The 19,415-nt window shown below is 58.6% G+C and overlaps 1 protein-coding gene across 3 annotated transcripts in view; it reads right to left on the bottom strand.

Moving 5' to 3' along the window:
• Positions 1–19,415, bottom strand: part of DLG3 (discs large MAGUK scaffold protein 3) — a 79,020-nt gene that overhangs the window by 19,595 nt on the left and 40,010 nt on the right. For 2 of the 3 annotated variants that reach the window (XM_075106881.1, XM_075106880.1), the window contains exons 5-13: positions 19,287–19,340; positions 11,506–11,556; positions 8,327–8,451; positions 7,648–7,817; positions 7,150–7,286; positions 6,683–6,827; positions 6,371–6,530; positions 1,593–1,749; positions 1,048–1,150 (exon numbers count right to left, since the gene is read on the bottom strand). In XM_075106881.1, coding sequence (XP_074962982.1) covers positions 1,048–1,150; positions 1,593–1,749; positions 6,371–6,530; positions 6,683–6,827; positions 7,150–7,286; positions 7,648–7,817; positions 8,327–8,451; positions 11,506–11,556; positions 19,287–19,340 — 1,102 coding nt within the window. Of the gene's footprint in view, positions 1–779; positions 885–1,047; positions 1,151–1,592; positions 1,750–6,370; positions 6,531–6,682; positions 6,828–7,149; positions 7,287–7,647; positions 7,818–8,326; positions 8,452–11,505; positions 11,557–19,286; positions 19,341–19,415 lie in introns of those variants that run through there. The other variant, XM_075106882.1, reaches the window with a different exon arrangement.

Below are 19,415 nucleotides of genomic sequence, written 5' to 3'. Positions count from 1 at the left end.
GGGCAGGCAAGGGGCAACACGTTGGCCTTGGTGGCGAGGACCAGAGTTGCTGGAGAGGAAACCAGAGGGGCCCAGGAGAGACACCCTGATTAGGGTACGTGAATTGCTGCATGCTGGCACTGGCACGGTGCTGCTCGGGACAGGGTAACAGCGCGGCAGCAGCCCCAGGCGCAGCCCCCAGCCCCTGCCCGCCGGCGGGACGCCCTCCCAGCGCTCGCCCGCCCAGCCCGGGGAGCGTTTGGGCAGGCAGCGGCCGCTCCCCTCGCGCCGCGACCAGCCCCTGGCCGCCCCACGCAGGGCCCAGCCGCCCCACGCAGGACCACCGGACCCCGACGCCTTTGCCGACGGAATTAAAAGCCACCACTAATAAAAGGCAGTAGCTGGGTTAGTGCAGCAGGCGGGATGCTCAGAGCCCCCACCCAGCACCGAGGCCCCGGTTCCAGCTCCGCCGGCCCGCTGGTCGCAGGGGGACTCCCGGAGCCCACTGCGCTGGGGGGGAGGGGGCGGGGGAAGGGAGCCGCCCCCCTGGACGAGGGGCGGCCGCCGCAGCCGCGAGCCCCGCCGCAGCCCCCCCTCGGCCCCGGGCCCCACCAAGGCCCACGGAGCGGGGTCTCGCGGCGACGCCCGCCGACAAACAGACACCCTCCCGCCCCCCACACGACCCCCCTCCCGGCGAGGCCCCTCGGCGGCCCAGGCCCGGAGGGGGCGGCGCGGCCCGTGCCGCAGAGCCAGCCGCGGGGCCGGGGAGGCGCAGGCGAGGCCGGCGGAGCGCCGCTCACCTGCAGGCCGGAGGGGGGCGGCGGCGCCGCCGGCAGCAGCCCCGGAGCCGCCCGGCCCGCACACAAAGCCGCGCAGGCACCGCCGGCGGGACGCCGCCGCCCCGCCCCCCCGCGCCGCGCCGGCCAACCGGCGCCCGCACCTCCCCCCCTGCCCCGCCCCGCACCAATCGGCGCCTCGCATGCCGCCCCCCGCCCCGACCTCCCGGCCCGCCCCATCCGCGCGCCAGCCGGCGCCCCGCCCCCGGGTCCCGGCCCCCGGCGGCTGTACCTTCGGGCCGGTACTGGGCGATGATGGTCACCGTCTGCCCCGCCCGCTTCAGCGCCGCCGCTGCCTGCTCGTGGGTGGCGTTGCGGAGGTTCACGCCGTTCACCTGCCGGGACAGAGAGGCTCCGCTGGACCGGACCGACCGGGGCTCGCACCGACCGGGTCTGCCGCCCGCCCCGGCCCTCGGCACCGCTGCCCACCCCCCGGTACCGGCGCCCGCGGTACCCACACTCTCAGCGCCTCGTCTCCCAGCCGCCAGTACCGCTCTCACTACCGGCAGCTCTAGTGCCGGCATCGCCGGTACCTGCCCCCGGCCGGCCGGGGCACCGGGGTGCCCTCCGCTGGCGGGCGGGCGAGGAGCTGGCCAGCCGCTGCTCCGCCGCAGGGCAGATCCCGGGCAGGCTGCTGCTCCGACCCCCCGCACCCGAGGGACCACTGGGGATGAACCCTGCCGAACCGCGCCCTGGGTGGCAGGGACAGGTGTCCCGCGCACGCCTCGCGGGGCTGGGGCGGCCATGGAGTGGCAACGGGTGGCCCCGCCGACTCACCGAGAGGATCCGGTCTCCCCTCCGCAGCTCCCCACTGAGGTCGGCTGGGCCTCCGGCCAGGATGAAGGACACAAAGATCCCCTCGCCATCTTCCCCCCCGACGATGTTGAAGCCCAGGCCGGTGGAGCCTTTGTGCAGGATGATTTTCCGGGGCTCCCTGGAAGGACAGACACGGGACAGAGAGACATCAGGGTGAGGACAGTGAAGCTGGCAACAGGGTCGGCCATGCCCAGGCTTTCCGGCACACTGGCAGGGCTGGAGTCACCCTGAGTGTAACCCGGTGTGACTCAGCCCCCGGCACCAAGGAGGCTGATAAACCAGGAGGGGTGCGGGAAGTTACATGAGCAACATGAGACAGAGCATCTGCCATGAAATCACACAGAAACATTGGACTGCAAAGTGGCATTGGATGCCACGAGCCTGGGCATTGAGGACAGCATGGCTGTGCCGGGTGAGGGGGATCAAGCCTCTCTGCACCCGTGCAGCACATCAAGAGTGCCTGCAACCCCACGCACCCCTATGCCACAGGCCCTGCATGGCCCAACATAAGTCCTAAATTTTTTGATGATGACTTAATTCTTTTGCAGCTCAAACAATAGGCAGGCAAAGGCAGAAAGGCTGCCTGGCATCATAAAAATCCTGCGAGATTTTTTGTCTAGGAAAAAGCCCCAAGTCTGATGGGAACCATGGCAGCTCCCAGCTCAAGCACTGTATTGAAATAAGACGGAATAAATTATGCCAGACAATTAGCACAGGCTGGCAGTGATTATCAGCCAACACGACACTGAGGACCATCAGCGCATCCACTGTGGTGACCAGCTGGATCACGGGTGCTTCAGTGGGTACTGCAAGGACTGAGGACCTGCCACTGTGCTCAGCAGCATGACCAATCCCACACCTGCCAGGACGCAGAGGGAGACCTCTGGAACATAGTAGGAGAGATGCTGGAGCCCCAGACATACCACTGGCCGAGGGCATCCACAGTGGACCCTAAAATGCTGGCAGACTTGTGCTAAGGGGATCTTGGGGCATCGGTGGGGCTGGCCCAGTGGTCCCCCTGTCTGCTGGCGACAGCCAGGGACAGAGTGGGGCTCAGGCAGTATAAGCAGAGCGGGGACCCAGGGAATAGTTTGGCTGAGCAGACAACACAAAGCCCTGCAGCCTGGCAGCATGCTCCCAGGCCACTCTTGCAAGAAAACATCTTTTTCAGCCCCCCTGGGCCAGGGTGAAGCATCAGTGCTGGATGGGGGAAGGTTTTGGTGCTTTCAGGGATGCAGGTGGCAGGATTTACCTCCAGACACATGTGCCAGCACCCCAGGAAAAGTCTCCCACCATCCTTCCCTGTGGGGTGGGGGAGTTCTGATGGTTGAATGTCACTTAGCTCCAGACAACCACCTTATAAGGAGCAATAAGAGCAGAAGACAGACAGACAGAAGTGTAGGACACCTTGCAAGGTATTGGTGGGCTCCTGCCCTGCTCACATGCCGGCTTAGCAAAGCCTGACCCTCTGGCTCTCCCAGCCACTCCTCTCCTGGTCCCCACGCCTCACACCAGGCAGAGCAGCATCCTGATCCCCTACCTCTGGTCATGCTTGCTCCTGTGGCCTCGTTGCTGCCTGGAAGGGGACAGGGATGGCTGTCTCCTGTGGGACACGGACGAGACATTGACGGTGAACACTGCAGTGTGACAGGCTTTGCTGGTGGTGCCGACCAGGAGGCACAAGGGGCAGGAATGCTCTGAACGCTCCACGCCACAGCCGCCCCTTGCTGCCCGTCTCTGTCTCTTGCCAGCCGTGGGGCCAGTGGCTTCCCTCACCCACACACAGGGTTTTTTATGGAAGTGCTGAAAGGATGCAGCCTTCACTCTGCTAGACCCTACAGACTTAACTCCTTCCTGCCCCTGCACGCATGGACAGCATGGCCCCAACAGGGGGAGCACCCAAGCGAGGGCAAATTCGCATCCCAGCTCCCTGTGCCTACAGCTCCACACACACCACACACTGCCACGGTCCATTGCCTTCAAATGCAGAGGTACAGCAGAGTTGTAACTCCAGCTACTCATTTCTGATAGGGCAGAGGCTGAATCTGCCTCGTGACCTCCAGGAAATACCTGCTTTATCCTTATGGCCTTTGGATGCGTTCGAGCTCTGAGCTAAGCAGGGCTCAGGACTTGGCTGGACCATAGTGTGGGGCTGGGATGTACCAGGACCAGGAGGAGACCAAGGAAACACTGTGGAAACACCATCAGGGTCAAAAGATGCTCAACCCCAAGTCCTCAGGATGCCACCAGTGCTTGGCTCAGGGTTGGGTGGGAGGGGACAGGGAGGGCTACAGCCATCAGTCCCTCTGCAGCAAAGCTATGCTTGGGGCTAGAGTTCTCCCAGGGGAAGAAATAGGTCAGATTTCTGGGTCTGCAAAACCTGCCTCCAACCAGCTGATGAACTTGCTCTGCCCCTTGGGTTTTGCTGCTGCCTGAGCAGAGTGCAGGCACCACCACCCCAACTTGGTCCAGTGGGAAGCATCCCAGCACCCATTTGGTTTGGTGGAAGGCAGAGAGAGGCTACAGGAACTGAGGAGAGGAAATAAAGCCCCAGACAGGTACATCTCAGGTCTCAGTCGTGACACGCACTCTCCGCTTCCATCCTTATCGAAGGAGGCAGGACATGGATTCTCTGGGCAGATCCCACACGGGACGTTGCAGCGTTACCCTGGGACTTCTGCACAGTGACTGTGGGGATCCTGTGGGGCTGTGCCAGGTCTGGGTTGCAGTGGTGGAGCTCAGTGGAAAACAGATGCTCCAGTCCCCAGCCCTGGGTGCTGCAGGACATGAGGGTCACTGGAGCCATGTCCACGTCTGCAGCAGCGGGAGGGGAAGAGGCTTGGTACTGATCCAGGCCAGGACCTCTGCTTCTCCTGGGGAATGGCTGGCAGGAGCCTCCTGGGAGACAGCTGCTTTTTCAGGGGAGTCACTGCCTTTCCCCACACCAGTCAGATGCATTTGGACCACACTGGTCCCAATGCACAACCTTGGTGATGCACAAGCCAACAGACCAGTGGCGATGAAGCTGTCCTGGGGGGGTCAGTGATGCACATGAGGTTTTCAGCACTGCCCTAGGATGGATGAGGGAGGTGCTGGGCCCACCACAGGCTGCACGTCTGGCAGGAAGCAGGAGGCTGTGGCTAGGGGCAGTGGCTGAGCGGTGCCAGCCTGTCTGCAGCGGGGCCCTTCACAAGGCAGCACCATCCTCTAGCGGCCACCGGCACGTGCTGCACCGGGTCCACTGCCAAGGCCCTGCTGAGCCTCTGTGAGCCATCACTGTGCCATTGCCACTGGGAAGTGTCCAGCCTGGGCTGGGCTGCTCTCCGCTCTCAAGGATGATTGGTGCATGTAGGAAGGGACACCCTGGTGGGATCGGGGTCCCTGGCGAGAGACAGATGGTGCGTTTTCCAAGCGCTGGGACTCAGTCTCTTCTGTGGTGCAATCTAGTGGCAGAAAGCACTGCTCCTGTGTGTGGCGTTGTCCCCCAGTGCCCTGACAGCAGAGGACTTGCTACACCCAGCGAGGATGCAGCACCGGGAACAGGCTGGCATCGTTGCCAGGGACTGGCATCATTGGTGCCAAGACCAGATGGGAGAGATGGGCCACAGGCAGAGGCCAGTGCTGCACAGGTCATAGAGCACAGAGACACCTGGCTGTGGACGAGCACCAAGAAGTGAGAAATCCCTATGACAAAGGTGAGCGCAGCCGCTCTCCGGGACAACAGCAGACCTGACACTGGATGGCAAGTCAGGATCTCCCACTCCAACATCCACCAGTGCCCCGCAGATGGGACAATCCCAGCTGAGGCTGTGGCATCTTCCACTGCAAATGCAAACCTAAAACCAGCCTGCGACCTTGCTCCTAACTGCGGAGCCTGCCCTAACCCTAACCTGAGTGTCAGTCCTAAGCCTGAGCCCTACAGCCCTGTCCCTGGGTATACCAAACCCAGAGCAGGCTCAGCACTGGCCCCAAGGCTGCTGCAAGTAGAGGAAAAGCTGTGAGCCTGGGCAAGCAGAGCAGGACCAACTAGGTCTTGCTCTCCCATCATCAGCATGAGGCTTTGGAGAAGTTTTACACCGTGTTTAGGCTCAGAGCAACGTCTCCTTTGTGCTCCTCTTTATTTCCTGAGTTCAGGAAACAAACCTGCTCGTGCAGCATAAATGATGCTAGTGGGGAAAAGGGGGCTGTGCCAGGGCTTTGCAGGAGGCTGTCAAGCCTGAGGCTGTCAGTCAGTGAAATGGCACTGGGGTGCAGGTGGTTTGGGATGCCAGGCTTGGGGAGCACGGGAGGAGAAGCCCTACTTGTATCTACAGCTATGCCCCCATTGGCCCTCAGCCCCAACACAGCTCCGCTTGGGGACAGCCTGCTTGCAGCCTGGAGCCTGCAGCGCTGCCAGTACCAATGGCACCGTAAGGGCAGGGAACATCTTGTATTCCAGGTATTGTAAAACAAGTAAGATAACGAAGCTGAAATGCAGACATGTAAGGCTCGGGGAGGAGCAGGAGGGCAAAGGGGAAGGGAGGGATGCAGTGAGCCAGGGAGTGACACAGCAGGGCTGGTCTCAGGGTCAGTGAGCATGGAGCTTCCTGCAGGGGCCCCAAGCTTTGCACCATACATGCACAAACAGGCTTTCGGCCAAGGCTCTGCACTGGCAGCGGCGATGAGGTCAAGCAGCCAGGGAGGGAAAGAGAGGGAAGGAGAAGGAGCAGGCATTAGGGATTCTCATGCCTGGTACTCACCTGGTGAAGTCATCGTCCCCGATCATGTGCCGAGGGATGGGTGAGTACCGGGATGGAGTCACCTGGGGAGGGACGGGGTAACCAGGCTTGCTCTCAACACTACCCAGGTAGCCCAGACTGGAGTTATGGCTTATGTGGTTGTCAGCCAAGGCTGAGAAGGCTGCAGGGGACGAGAAGGGCATCAGGAGCAGAAATCGATTAGCAACATGGATGTGGAGACCAGCCCAGCATTGCCCGCCACCCCAGCCTGCTCCACCCGCCTTAGCCCCGCGGTGCCCAGGCCGCTGCGCCAGCAGCTGGCAGCGTACGTACTGCTGGCATAGTCGGGGGGCGCATACATGTCGTTGAGGTGGATATTGCCGGGCTTGGCCACTTTTAGGTACACCATGTCAGAGGTGTTCTTCAGGGCGGCCACTGCTTCCTCATGTCGCACATCCTGCAGGTTCGTGTTATTCACCTGCCGGAGAAGAGGGCTGGGTGACACGGCTGCAGGCAGGAGGGTAGGGGCTGCTGCAGCCCTGCGGGAGCGGAGTGGTTTCCCACAGGGTAGATGCTGCAGTAAGTAGCTCCAAAGACAGGGTCCCATCTCCATACATTTGGCCCTCCCACCTGCAGCCAGTGCTGCACCTGCCCCTCCGGCAGCACCGTCCCAGCAGGGACCCCCAGGGAAGGGGCATGGGGCTGCCAGCAGGAGGGGTGCTGGCATTCAGGATTGGCACTATGGCATGGCAGAGACTGCCTGGCTTCATCTCACAGCCAGCTGTGGGTATGGGCCTTACCGCAAGCAGCCGGTCCCCGATCTGCAGGCGCCCGTCCTTCTGGGCAGCACCCCCCTCAATGATCTTGGTGATGTAGATGCTGTTGTCCCCAGGGATGTGCTGATTCCCGATGCCCCCTGCGATGCTGAACCCCAGGCCTGAGGGGGAGTGAGAGGGCAGGTGAGGGGTGAGGGACAGACTGATAGACGGAGCCCTGGGCTGGCACCACAGCCACTCTGCCTCACTGAGCTTCCCACCCTGCCCCAAACCCAGCAGGCAATGGGGCACCCCGCTGCTGTGTGGGGACAGCCCAGACACCATGCACTGCATGATGGGGCTGTCCCACACCCCATGCCCCATAGCATCTCATGCTGCTGGGCCACCCTGTGGCATCCTGCACCAGTGGTGATGCCACCTCACATCCCACATCCCCCTTGCACCCCATGGCATGCCACGCCAAGGGTTAACCCCACATCATCCCGTGGCACACCGGTCCTGCAAGCAGAGTGAGAGGTTCACCTTTGGGGCCCTTCATCAGGTTGACCTCCATGATGGTCTCTGGCGGGGGCTGCCGGCGGCGCACCACGAGCCTCACCACAGGGCCCGCTTCCTTCAGGGCCTCCACGGCTTTGCTGTGCACCACCTCAGAGACATCCACGTCATTCACCCGCAGCACGCAGTCGTTCACCCTGCAGGCACAGGGTGGCCCTGAGCTCCCCCGGGGAACCACCAGCCCATACCACCATCTGTTGGACACCTCTGCCACCCTCCTCCAGCTGCGCAGACCCTTGTGTGAAGGAGGGCTGCTCAAGCTGGCCAGATTCTGCCCTGCCAGGGTGAGAGTGGGGTGCCTCTCAAAAGGGGAGGCAGTGGGGCTGGTCCCCATGGTGCTACCCTGGTGGAGATGGGAGATGAGGGGAGAGGCTGGATCCTGCCCCAGGCTGCAGGGGGAAGGATGGGAGCTGGAGCTGGTGGAGGGAGGGGAGCAGGCATGGCTGTAGACGGGACGTGGGTGGCAGGGGACTGCGGGCATCCCTGCACTGAGGGGACCTGGTTGTGGGGAAGGGACTGGAGGGGTCAGGGACCGGAGGGGTCAGGGACCATGGCAAAGGAGGGGGTCAGGAGCTGCCTAGAGGGCCCTTGGGGAGATCCTGGGTGACACCCTGATGGGGCTGCTCCCCTGGCCCTGTACACTCACCCCAGACGGCCGTCCATGGCTGCTGCTCCCCCTGGGATGATTTTGGTGATGAAGATACCTGGGTCATCTGGAACGTGGGGGTTGTCGATTCCTCCTGCTATGCTGAAGCCAAGGCCAGAGTTACCCTGCAGGAAATCAAACACCATGTCTTTCCCCCGTGGGCAACTGCTTGCTGACAGCCTTCCCAAAGCGGTTCCCTGCCAGCTACGGCTGCCCGGGGTGCAGGAGCCCTTACAGCATCTGTTGTGCCCCAGGATGTCTGGCTCAGGGGGCAGAGAGCTGCGTGGCTGGAGGGGAGGCCAGTGCTCATCAGCCGAGGCGCTCGATGCAACAGCACAGAGCACCGAACAGATGGAGCGGGAGAGTGGGAGCCGCCGAGGACCTCGCTCACTGCCGCGTCTCCGCTGAGAGACTCTGAGGCAGGCGGTGAGCTGGGGGAAGAGGGGGTGGTCCTTGGCGGAGAAAACCTCCCCTTGCTGGCTGCTCCCCAGGAGGAGACACCGAGCCTGCACAGAGCAGTGGGGCTCGTGCCAGTCATCAGCATCCCACCCCCTGCCCCCTGGGATGCAGCCCCAGCAGAGAGCCAACCCAGGGACCAGCAGTGCTGATGCCAAAATTTGCAGGATTGGGTGGAGGGGGCTGTCAGGATGGAGTGGGATCTCCAGTTCTGACTCCTCTTCTTCCTGGTCATGCTTGGAGCATCACTTGAGCTTTGTCCTGCTGAAGTCTGCCTGGGAGGAATGCAGGGGCCATGCTGTGTCTCCAGCCTCATCCCATCAGCATCCCAGTACGAGCAGCCATGGTCCTGCGCCACCTCTACCGCTTACAGGATCCCTATCAATGACACACTCACAGGCACTGCTTCCAGCTCCATGCTTGATGCAAGTGGACAATTTCTGTGTTTTCTGCTCTGCCTTGAAAATCAGATGGCTCCTTGCCTTGTTTTCTCATGCGGAAGAGCTGACACTTAGTCACATCCTATTGTGCCCGCCTCGCAGGCACAAACAGGCTTGGGCCAAGCACTCTCCTGGCTGCCCACAGTGCCAGTGCTCTGTGTTAGGCAATGGGGAACTCTGCCCTTCTGGGGTACCTGTGTCCAGGAGGGCCACACCAGAGCTCAGGATCCTGGGATCATCTAGCACCAGCAGCTGGCTGGGGCTCATGCTTCTCCCCAGCAATCTGGGCTCAGTATCAGCTCTTGCGGTGATGCACAGGTATCCGCTCTGACTTTACACCACTCATGACACAACACGTGGCCAACATCTCCAGGAGCCAACAGTGCCTCTCGCTATTCAACACTCCTAGATGCTCTCCTGCCAGTTGGGATTTGGTTGGCACGTGATGAGGAGGCACTCAACAGTGAAAGGTCTGAGGCCACTCGCCTTCCTCTAAGCTGGGTTCTGGTTACCCTGTGCCCAGCTCAGAAAAGCTGCTTATGGTCACTGGAGACCCAGCCTGGCCCCAGCAAGGCAGGTGAGACTGTGCAAAACCGTCTCCAGCCGTTCGTCGTGCCTGTGTGAAGGGTGTGCTCTGATGCTAGCTACAAAACCTGGAAATGATCCCGGAGGTGTTGAAATAGAGTTCAATGGATTTCTTAGCTGGCATCGGGGTTGATGTAGACACAGGGGCAGCTGCTACTGCGGACACATGTGTGGTGGGTATATCCAAAGCCACATCACTCTGCAAACGGCATTTCCTCAGTTGTTCCCCACAAAACATTGCTGCATTTGCCCTTGTCGTTCCAACAAGAACAAGGATTAATAACAATGACATACAGCAATTTTGGGGTACACTGGGGTACATCTCTGGGAGCCAAACACCCCCGCATGGGGACAGCCTCACCCGCAGGCGCCAGAGTGCTTCTCCTGCAGTAAGACGAGGCTGTTGGATCCCACTGGGGACCAGGTGAAGGGGAAGGACCTGGGTATGGTCCATGCTGGCCCTGGCTGCTAAGCACTGAAATTCCCTCATAGTTTCTCTTTGCTGGAGAGGGAGTTGCTGCCTGGGGCTTTGAAATGAGGGCAGCTATGAGTGCTGCCTCTCCATGTGACCCTGCCAGCCCCTCGACTGCTCCTGCTGTGGGCTGAGGACAGAGGATGCTCTGAAGAATCCATGAAAACAAGGCTTTTGCCTCTAAATTGGGTCCAGAGCGAGAAGCACTCAGCTCAGAAAGGAAGCATCCCCTGGGCTGGTTTTGTCAGGCACGCCGGGGAAGCGGTGGGTGAGGCGGCAGCCCCAGATAACCTTCTGTCCACCCACCTCCATGATGCAGAGCCAAGGGGAGGAGGGAGATGACTAAAGGCAGAGAAGAACAGAATAATGAGTGATGCGTGCGTCTTCCCCTGCGATGCCGGCCACACGGCAAGGCCGAGCCACCCGGCGCGGCAGCGAGGAGGAGGCAAGATGTGTTGTGGAGTGCTGGGGGCAGCTGCCTGCCCCAGCCATCCCCACTCAGCAGGGCTGTGCCCACCTCTTGGAGCAAACCTTGGGCCAGCTTTTCCTGCTCCGTCCCCATCCCTCCATCCCTGCCGCTCCCTGGTGCCAGGGGAAAGCCCTCCCTGCCCTGCAGTGTCAGCTCACCCCTTGATAAGCCCCAACCACAGGGGGAGCTAATTTTAGCCATGGCCAGCGTGGTGCACGTCATCAGCTCTGAGTTACCAACAGACAATAAAAGGCTTGAGCAGAAAATACCTCCACTGTGGTCCGGTTTACTAGAAAACCTGTCTTTGCCACTGAGTATCCCTGGGCCGCATACCCCAGAGTGATGGGGAGGTATCAGTCCTCTGTGCCCGGCTGTGGGGTGTGCCTGCACGAGCAGAGCTTCCTGCACCTCCATTTTCTGGCAAAGGCAGTGACAAAGAGTCTCCCCCTCCAGCTCCACACTGGCGGGTTTGTGGGGGCGAGGGTGTGAATGAGGGAGGCGAGGGAGAAGCCCTCCTCCCTCCCTTCTGGAGGGGTCTGTGGCGGGGGAGCAGCAAACCCACCTCTCTCCATACCACAGGGGCCATGTGGGGAAAGCAAGCACAACACCCCCAAAAGCCTCCAGAAAGAGCAGGGAGTGGAGACCGACCTCTCCCCATCAGCTGGCACAGGGATGCAGGGGGTGCTAGCTCCTCCGGTGGGAGGGCAAGTGGGAAGACGCAGCAAAGGCTGCCGGCGGGCGAGTGAAGAGCACTTACCCTTTCCAAGACGATCTCCTCATATTTGAACATTCCATCGCTACCATTCACCTGGGGAGAGGGAGACAGTGCGTTACAGCTCTGTGCCAGTCCCTGGGGGATTCGCTTTTCCCCTCTGATAGCTGAATATCAAGAATCCAACCTAAAAGCTGTGCCATCATGGCTGAAAAAACCTTAAATGCAGTTGCTCAAGTCTGCCCTGCAATTAAATTGTGTGCTGCTTTTCTTTCTGGGCATGAGCGAAAGCCCACTGACTCTAAAGTACTTCAGCGCAAAGCCTTTATTCTCCTGGCTCATTTCTCCAGCCATGAAAAGGAACACAACTGAAGGCACAAAAAGAAATAATGCCTTTGTTACACAGCATGTAATTAACCTCGGGAATTCACTGCTGCAGGAAAGAAAGAAAGGGGGTCGGTCCTTTTAGAGGAAAAAAAAATAGTGTCGGTACATAAGAACATGATAAACACGTTTAGCAACTCATATATTTAAAATCTTTTAGTATCATGACTGTTTTAAGGGGGAATTAATAATAATTTATTCTATTTAATTAGTTGGGTGCAAAGGAAACAAGGTGTGAGTGTGGGGCACAGTCAGAGGGGAGAATATTGCAATGTCCTTATATAAAAATCTGATGTAGTCTGTCTCTCTACTGTACACCATACTGATCCCCAGGCTTAAAAATCTCCCACACCCAGAGTGTCAAAGCAGGGCTCTGGGAATTGTAATGGCTTGAAACAAAAGGGATGCAACTGTAGGCTCTAAAATAACAAACGGTAAAGGTACAGATCAAAACCTTCCATTTCCCCCATAGCAACAATGCACAGGAAAATAAGGCAGCAGTTTTACTCCAGGTCATCAGGATCAGACCATAAACAGCTGCCATAAACAGCTGTCTAAAATTCTGCAAGATTTGCAAAGCAATTGGCTATTGGAACATCCAGAGCTGTTATGCTCAACAGCAACAGTTTTGGAGGGGGACTGGACTCAACCTCACAATTTGAGTCACTCTGGGAAACAGGACGGGATGCAGGCAGGTCTGCACGGCACGGCAGAGGCAGCAGGACCCGGGGCTCAGCAGGCAGATGCCTCTCCTGTCAGGCAGCCCTGCCTCTACCTGCTGCCCCTGGACAACATGCAGGCTTCCTCATGTGGATTTTACATCCACCATTAATTGATGCCTTGTAGATTTTATGGAGCCACTTTCTGTACGTGCTCCATATCCCACACCGGAGCTGCTGTGCCTTTGTTTGGACACAGGTCCCCTTATCTGGCACCAGCGCACTGGCTGTGTCCTGCTTGCCCAGCTCCCTGCTATCTGACCCTGCGGAGGTACAGCCTGGGCCATCCTCCAAAACCCCGCAGTGCTGGGCCATTAGATGGAGGAGACAGCAGTCACCATTTATGCTAAAGTCATCTGACACCATGGGAGGAAACCCAGCGAGGTGGCTGTGAGGCCTTATTTATAGGTAGGAAGAGGAAACAGGAATTTTTCTACGTGGGAATAATCAGGTGCCCAAGTGGAAGAGCAGTTCTGCATGCCAGGATCTGGGATGGGGCTGTGCCGCCTGTGACACAGAGTCCCTCATCCCCTGCCTGGCTCAGCCCTGGTGAGGCCAAAGCAATCCCACACCCTGTTGTAGGTACCATGCTTCGAGAAGGATGAGGCTGGGGAGAGTCTGGAGTGGACAGATGGATGGGGGCTCCAGGGAACACAGGCTGAGAGGGTTGTCCCTCCTTGGGTGTGCTTCATGCCTGGTGCCTCTCAGCCATGAGAAGATTCCGGTGCAGGGTTCAGGGTTGGGACATCCAGATACTTTAATATTAGGATGGTCTGATCCTCCCAGCACATTGAGAAAGGCTTTGGCCAGCTCCTGAATAGGACCCCTCTGCAGAAGAGCACCAGGAGTGGGATTAACCCGCAGCAGGATCCCCAAGAGCCTCAGAGGGACAGGGACACATGGTCGGTGCCACCTTCTCCCACAGCACTACCCTGGGCCGTGCTTCCACAGGCAGGGGGGCATCACTTCCCTTGTCACAGGCTCCCCCTCTGCCATGGGTTGCCTTTCCCTCCTTGCGTTCCACCTTACTGACTAATCCTGAGCGGAGCCGGCTCGCTGGCCCGCGCCACCCTCACAGCCTCCCTCGCGGCAGCCTTCGGGCTCATCGCATCTCCGCAGTTGGCAGCCTGGCGCGTGGGGCGCGGCGTCGCCTCTCCCCGGCTTTCCAGCAACTCGGATTCCTGGCACCTTTCACTACTACACACATTGTCCTCTCTGCTTTGGCATTCAACACAGTTGCCACACAGCCAGCCATATGCACACCCACGGCCGCAGAGGAACAGCACATACATACCTACAGGATGGGGATGTGCAGAAAACTTTGACAATCTGTGAGCCGCAGGGAGAGCCAGGAGCGCGCGAGCCCCGCCAAGCGAGAGGCCGCTGCCTGCATGTGCTCGGGGTGCAGATACACCCCAGCATGCAACCCCGTCAGGCACCCCGCTGCCAGGCAGGTGAGTTTGGGGCAACCTGCTTCCCAGGTCTCAGGGCTGCCAATGCTGAGCAGTGTTTCGCATCGCTCCCTGAAAGCAATTGGTGCTGGTGCCCACCCAGCATGGCACATGCTGGGAGCAGCCTTCTCTGGCTGGGCATGCCAGGGTCAGCCAGGCCTGACCATGAAGTTTTATCTCTGATTATGTTTCCAAAATCCATGCAACAGAATGCCAGTTAATTGCATAAGGAAACCAAATGGAGAACTTAATATATACCATGTAACCAAGGGAACGAGCCAACAAAGCAAACGTTCCAGCGTTGGAAAATTGAATACCAGTCACTCACTGATGGCAAAACCTCCCTGTGGCACCCACTGGAGCTGCCACGACCTGGCTCTGCTGCAGGCTGTTCCCTCTCTCCTTCGCCGGTGCCCTGCACTTCACCCCAGCTTCCATTTGGAGCCATCTCAGTGCTACAAGCTCAGTGCGGAGATGCCCAGCTCCATCACCCCCAGGTAGGGAGAGTACACCCCACCCTACTCCCTTCTCACCATCGAACACCTGCAGAGCTGACGGGGGTGTCGGGAGCTAATTAGCTGTTCCCAGCGTATCCCAATCCTAAGCACCATCTGATTTCTCATGGAAAAGAGTAAGGGTACTTTTTTCCCAGCCCTTCCCATGCAGCAAGCCCACCTGAGGGCTCAGGAAGAGGCCCCCTTTGCTGGCCTGCGTTTCCCTTTCATGTCTTGAGCAGCAGGGAAATAGTTAGTGATGATGACATTTAAATCATCAACAGAAGGCTGCAGAGTTAACACTCATTCGATAAACAGAAGAGCACACACCTTCCAGAGCTACTGCAAGCTGTCTGCAGGCTCAGCCGGCCAACACTGCACCAGCGCATGTGGAACACGCTTTTCAATTTGCTGGAGAGTTAGGATTTGTTTTGTGGAGTTTTTTTGAAATAAAAAAAGGAGGCCAAATTTAGAAGACTAAGATGGGTTTCCTCAAACCCAACCCAAATAGCCCACCAGGCTGCAGGAGGAAATAACCTGCAGGGAATAACCTGTCCACAGCCACTTTTGGAGCAGGATCTAGCCCCTATCTTGTGGTTAGGATGGGGTGGGGACAGGCACTGGGATGTGGTGTTGGAGCAGCTGTGTACCAACAAAATGAAGAGAGTCTGAAGGCTGGAGGCTCAGCCCTCAGTGGTGCCAGCTGGACTCAGGGGTGGAGGGTGCCTGGCGATGCCCCAAACCCGCCCGGGTGAGGGGAAAGGAGAGCAGCCCCGTGCCAGGGGAGCAGGTGCAATGGGCACCAGCAGCGCAGGCGAGGGACAGCTCTCCCTGCTTGCACATGGCAGGGGCCCCGAGAAAACAGGTCAAGAGCTTCCTCTCTTCACCTCCCCACATCCACGCATCCTGCCGCAGCACTGAGACCTACTGACTTGCTTCCAGCTTACCCCTGGCCTCAACCCCCTTGTGTGTGTTGCCCACGATGTTGGCCTTGCGCACAGAGTAAATAAACACCGCATTGCTGGTCAGCTTTTTGTCAGAGGGCCATGGGGAGGAGCCAGCTGAGCTCAGGCGGAGGGAAGGGGTTTGAAGCCTGACAGCCCCAGCACACAGCTGGGAGGGCTCCACAGCCACACTGCCTGTGGGAACTGGCAGCGGAACGTGCCACCACCACAGCTTGGGACCAAATTGTGAGGATGGCAGATTAGTTTTGATTTTTTCTGTTTTTTTCAGGCTTACAAGCAAGTTTTGCCCTGTTCAAAGGCACTGGACCGTGGTGGCCATCTCTGCTGCCCCCCACCCTGCTGTGACCGCAGCTGGGGATCCTGGCAGCAGAGTCAGCACTGCACAAGGAGGTTGTCTCTGTGCTCACCTGTGGCAGAGCCCAGTGCTCCCATGGGACTCACTGGCCAGGATCAGGCCTGGGAAGCACTTGGCTTCCTCAGACCTGGCTTTTAGAGGTTAAGGAGGTGGTGGCACCTCACTGCTGGGCAGTGGGGCACCAAAGGAGGGCTCCAAGGACCCAGGATATGAAACCTTCAGCTCTTCAAAGGGCTTTGGAGTGGCCTTCCCTGCTCACTTTGGGACTGCCTGGCAGCAGTTGTCATGCACCCTGAGCAGCAAGAAGTTGTTTCAGCTTCAGAGAGGCAGCTCTGAAACCCAGAGACCCTGTCCACCATAGGAACTGGGCTTCTGATGCTCCATGCCCCTGCTATGGACATGCTGGGCAAAATACACCAAGGGGTTAAACTGTGAGCTACAATCTGGAGCTGGCACGGGTGATCCCCCATGGCACCCATCCTTATCCTTCAAGAGATGCTTTTAATACAGCAGGAATGTTATAAGGATTTATTTGGGTTTTTACACCCTGGGGGTGCTGGGCTCTGCACAAGCCACAGGCAGCAGAGCTTAGCCCTGGCCCTGGTGGTGAGTAGGACCCGGTGCTGCAGCTTGTACCTTACCGTGCTGCTGGTGCCACATGCTCTTGGGGATGGAGGTGGGTGGACAGAGAGATTGAAATGTGGAGCAGACTTCTTGATAAACAGCCGGGGCCAAATTCAGCCCAGCAGCTAGTCCAATACAATCAATGGAGCTAGAACAGGAAGGAACTAGAATACATCCATCTGTTTATCATTAAGGAAAGCACTGAATAGTTAAGTAATTAAAGACTGGAAGATGTGACTTTAACTCTTCCAAATACATACTGTACCAACAGGCTTCAGCTTTTGGGTTTGTATAAAAACATGCTTCCAAATTTGCCAATGTGGTGTGCTCTTCTGCAGCAAGCCCCTGGTGTGGCTCCTTTGCTGACCTGGGAAACTGCCAAACAGGAGGTTTTGGGGTGTGTTTTCCCTGGAGCCTGAGGAGCCCAGCACCCCAGAGGAGGAAAGGATGGAGCAGGGCTCATTTCTGTGCTGGTATGACATGAAGTAGAAAGCAAGAGGGTTTCCAGGCTGGAGGCTGAGAGGAATCGAAGTGAGGTGTCTCCCCTGCGCTGGGCACAGGCTCCTGTGGTTGCCCTGCAGGTGGCACATGCCTGGGCATGGGGCTGGTGGTCCCTGCTTTGCCCAGCAGATGACAGCCACAACTTGCCCCTTCCTTTTGACCACCACAGGGCAGTTCCCCCCGGCATGTGCTGCTAGGGTTGGATGGATGGGTTAGGTGACTGCCATCCCCAGGGTGATGCTGGTGCCTGACAGGGGTGCAGAGCAGCCCCCCAAACCCATCCAAACCCACCCCAGGGGCTGCAGGAAGAGAGCTCCTATCCAGCATGGCAAGAAGAACCTGCAGCCAAGGTGCAGGAAGGAGCGGATGGGGATATGGAGCTAACAAGATGGAGAGAGAAGGGGTGGGAGGGATATGGCATTAATGAGATGGAGTTGGGGGAGGCAGCCAGGAGGGCAGGAAAGTGGAGTGCGCTGCAGTGGGAGAAGGCAGCTGCTGGCCCCACAGGTGGGCTCCCTGCTTCTGGCTTCTGCAGGGCTCAGGAGACTGCCTGGGGTGACAGAGCCTGTCCTTGGCCCTTGGGCTTACCCCTCACTGCCCTTGGGCCCACAAGCAGGGAGGAGGAACAGGCATGGCTGGAGCCTGGTGAAGAATGTGGTGCTGGTGGTTGCAATGGTGAGTAGGCGATGTTCCTCCAAGGGAGGGAGGGTACAAAACAGATGAAAGTAGACTTTCCCTCCAGGAATACCTCCCTGCCCTGCCCACAGCACACCCCTCACTTGCCCCAGTCCAACCTTACTGTCTGTCCTTCCCCTCCAGGAGACATTGCCCTTTTTCCAGTTCCCTGTAGAACAGCACCAGCTGGGTAAGTGCAGAGAACAGACTGCAACACAGCACGGCCCTGCAGCCAGGGTGCCCAGCATGCAGTGAGAAGCCTCCAACCCCACGAACACCCTGCCATGCCATGCGTTTGGAGAAGGAAACCTTTGGGGACAGCAACTCTCTCCTGCCATGTTCATATAAGGCTGCTGGACCCAGGACCACCACGCTGAGAGGCACCATCACCTTCCTCTCCAGTGCCAGGTGGCTTTGGTTCAGCACCTGAGGCAAAATTAAACCATACAGCCAGGATTGCAGAGGTCTCAGCTGCGCTTTCCTTCCTTTTCATAGCCTTGCCCAACCAGCCCAGCACAAGTCTGATGTACACTGACCCCACCACAGGCTGTGGGCTGAGATCTGAAGTTCTTTACAAGGAAGGTTCAACCACCAGAAGTTACCTGCAGCCTTCCACTGTGACTCCAAAGACAAACCAACCCCAGCTCTGAGTCCTGGTGCCGCTTCATTAATGTGGAAGGCAGCTGAAATTTGCTGCATCAGAAGCAAACCACGTGCAAACCACCCAGCCCTGGCAAGCTGTCAACTGAGTTTTTCCTGGAAACATTCAAAACCCACCTGGACGCAGTCCTGTGCACCCTGCTCTAGGTGTACCTGCTCAAGCAAGAGGGTGGGACAAGATGATCTCCAGAGGTCCCTTCCAACCCCCTACTGTTCTGTGATTCTGTGGGTTCCCTTTGGGGAAAAAAAGGGGAGCACCCCATGAGCATAGAGCTCGTGCTACAGAAATCCATGGTGGTCACCCTGCTCCCTCCATCCCCCTGGCAGGAATGATTTGCAAATGTTCTGGGAAGGGATGCAGCAGCACACAAACCCTCTCTGCAACAAACTGAGGATTATCTTTGTACTACGCCAAGTGCACTGTGGCTGCAAACACTCACAGTCACCAAGCACTGCTCAGCTGCTGGCAGCCTTCACTGGGAGAGGAGTAGCATCTGGTGGGTCCTGCTGTCCTGAGGACCAGCAGGTGCGATGCCAGCAAGCACCGAGAGAGCCCTGCATCCCTCCTGAGGGGCTCAGGTGGCCAAAGGGGGCTGAGGCAGTGCAGGAAGGTAAGGGATGCCCCAGCAGAGCCTCATGGCCACCCTGCATGGGATGTTCAGGAAATGGCTGTGTAGGTAACCCTTAATGCAGCCAGCCCAGCTCCCCCTGCTCCACTGATGCCTGCTTACCCAACAATGTGCCCCTCTGAGTGCCTCCTGCCTTGTACCCTCCCTGTGCTGGAGTCCCCAGCATCGCTTGCTGCCAGCCTTGGCTCTGCTAAGCATCACCCACCCCCAGCAAGGTTTGGGGGCGAGATGTGCTGTGGGGACATGGTGCAGGTACCAGGCTGCCACCTCACTGGGGCCTCCTTGGGTTGCAGGGGTCTTTCTTGCCCTGCCAAGCGGGGAAAATGCATCACTTGTTCAAAGGAAGTGAAACAAAACCAGGAGACTTACAGAGAGCCCTTGTTCCAGCGAGTCTGTGTTCACGATAATGGGAGCAGGGTTGGCCTGTGAGGAGACAAAAGCGGGATGTCACTGAGCTGAGCGATGAACCCAGCCCTTCGCAGTGCACTGCCTCTCTGC

Source organism: Phalacrocorax aristotelis, chromosome 11 (genome assembly GCF_949628215.1).
Source record: "Phalacrocorax aristotelis chromosome 11, bGulAri2.1, whole genome shotgun sequence".
NCBI classification, from domain to species: Eukaryota; Metazoa; Chordata; class Aves; order Suliformes; family Phalacrocoracidae; genus Phalacrocorax; species Phalacrocorax aristotelis.
The sequence above is the reverse complement of the archived record's forward strand: the minus strand, read 5'-3'. Positions and strand labels throughout refer to the sequence as shown.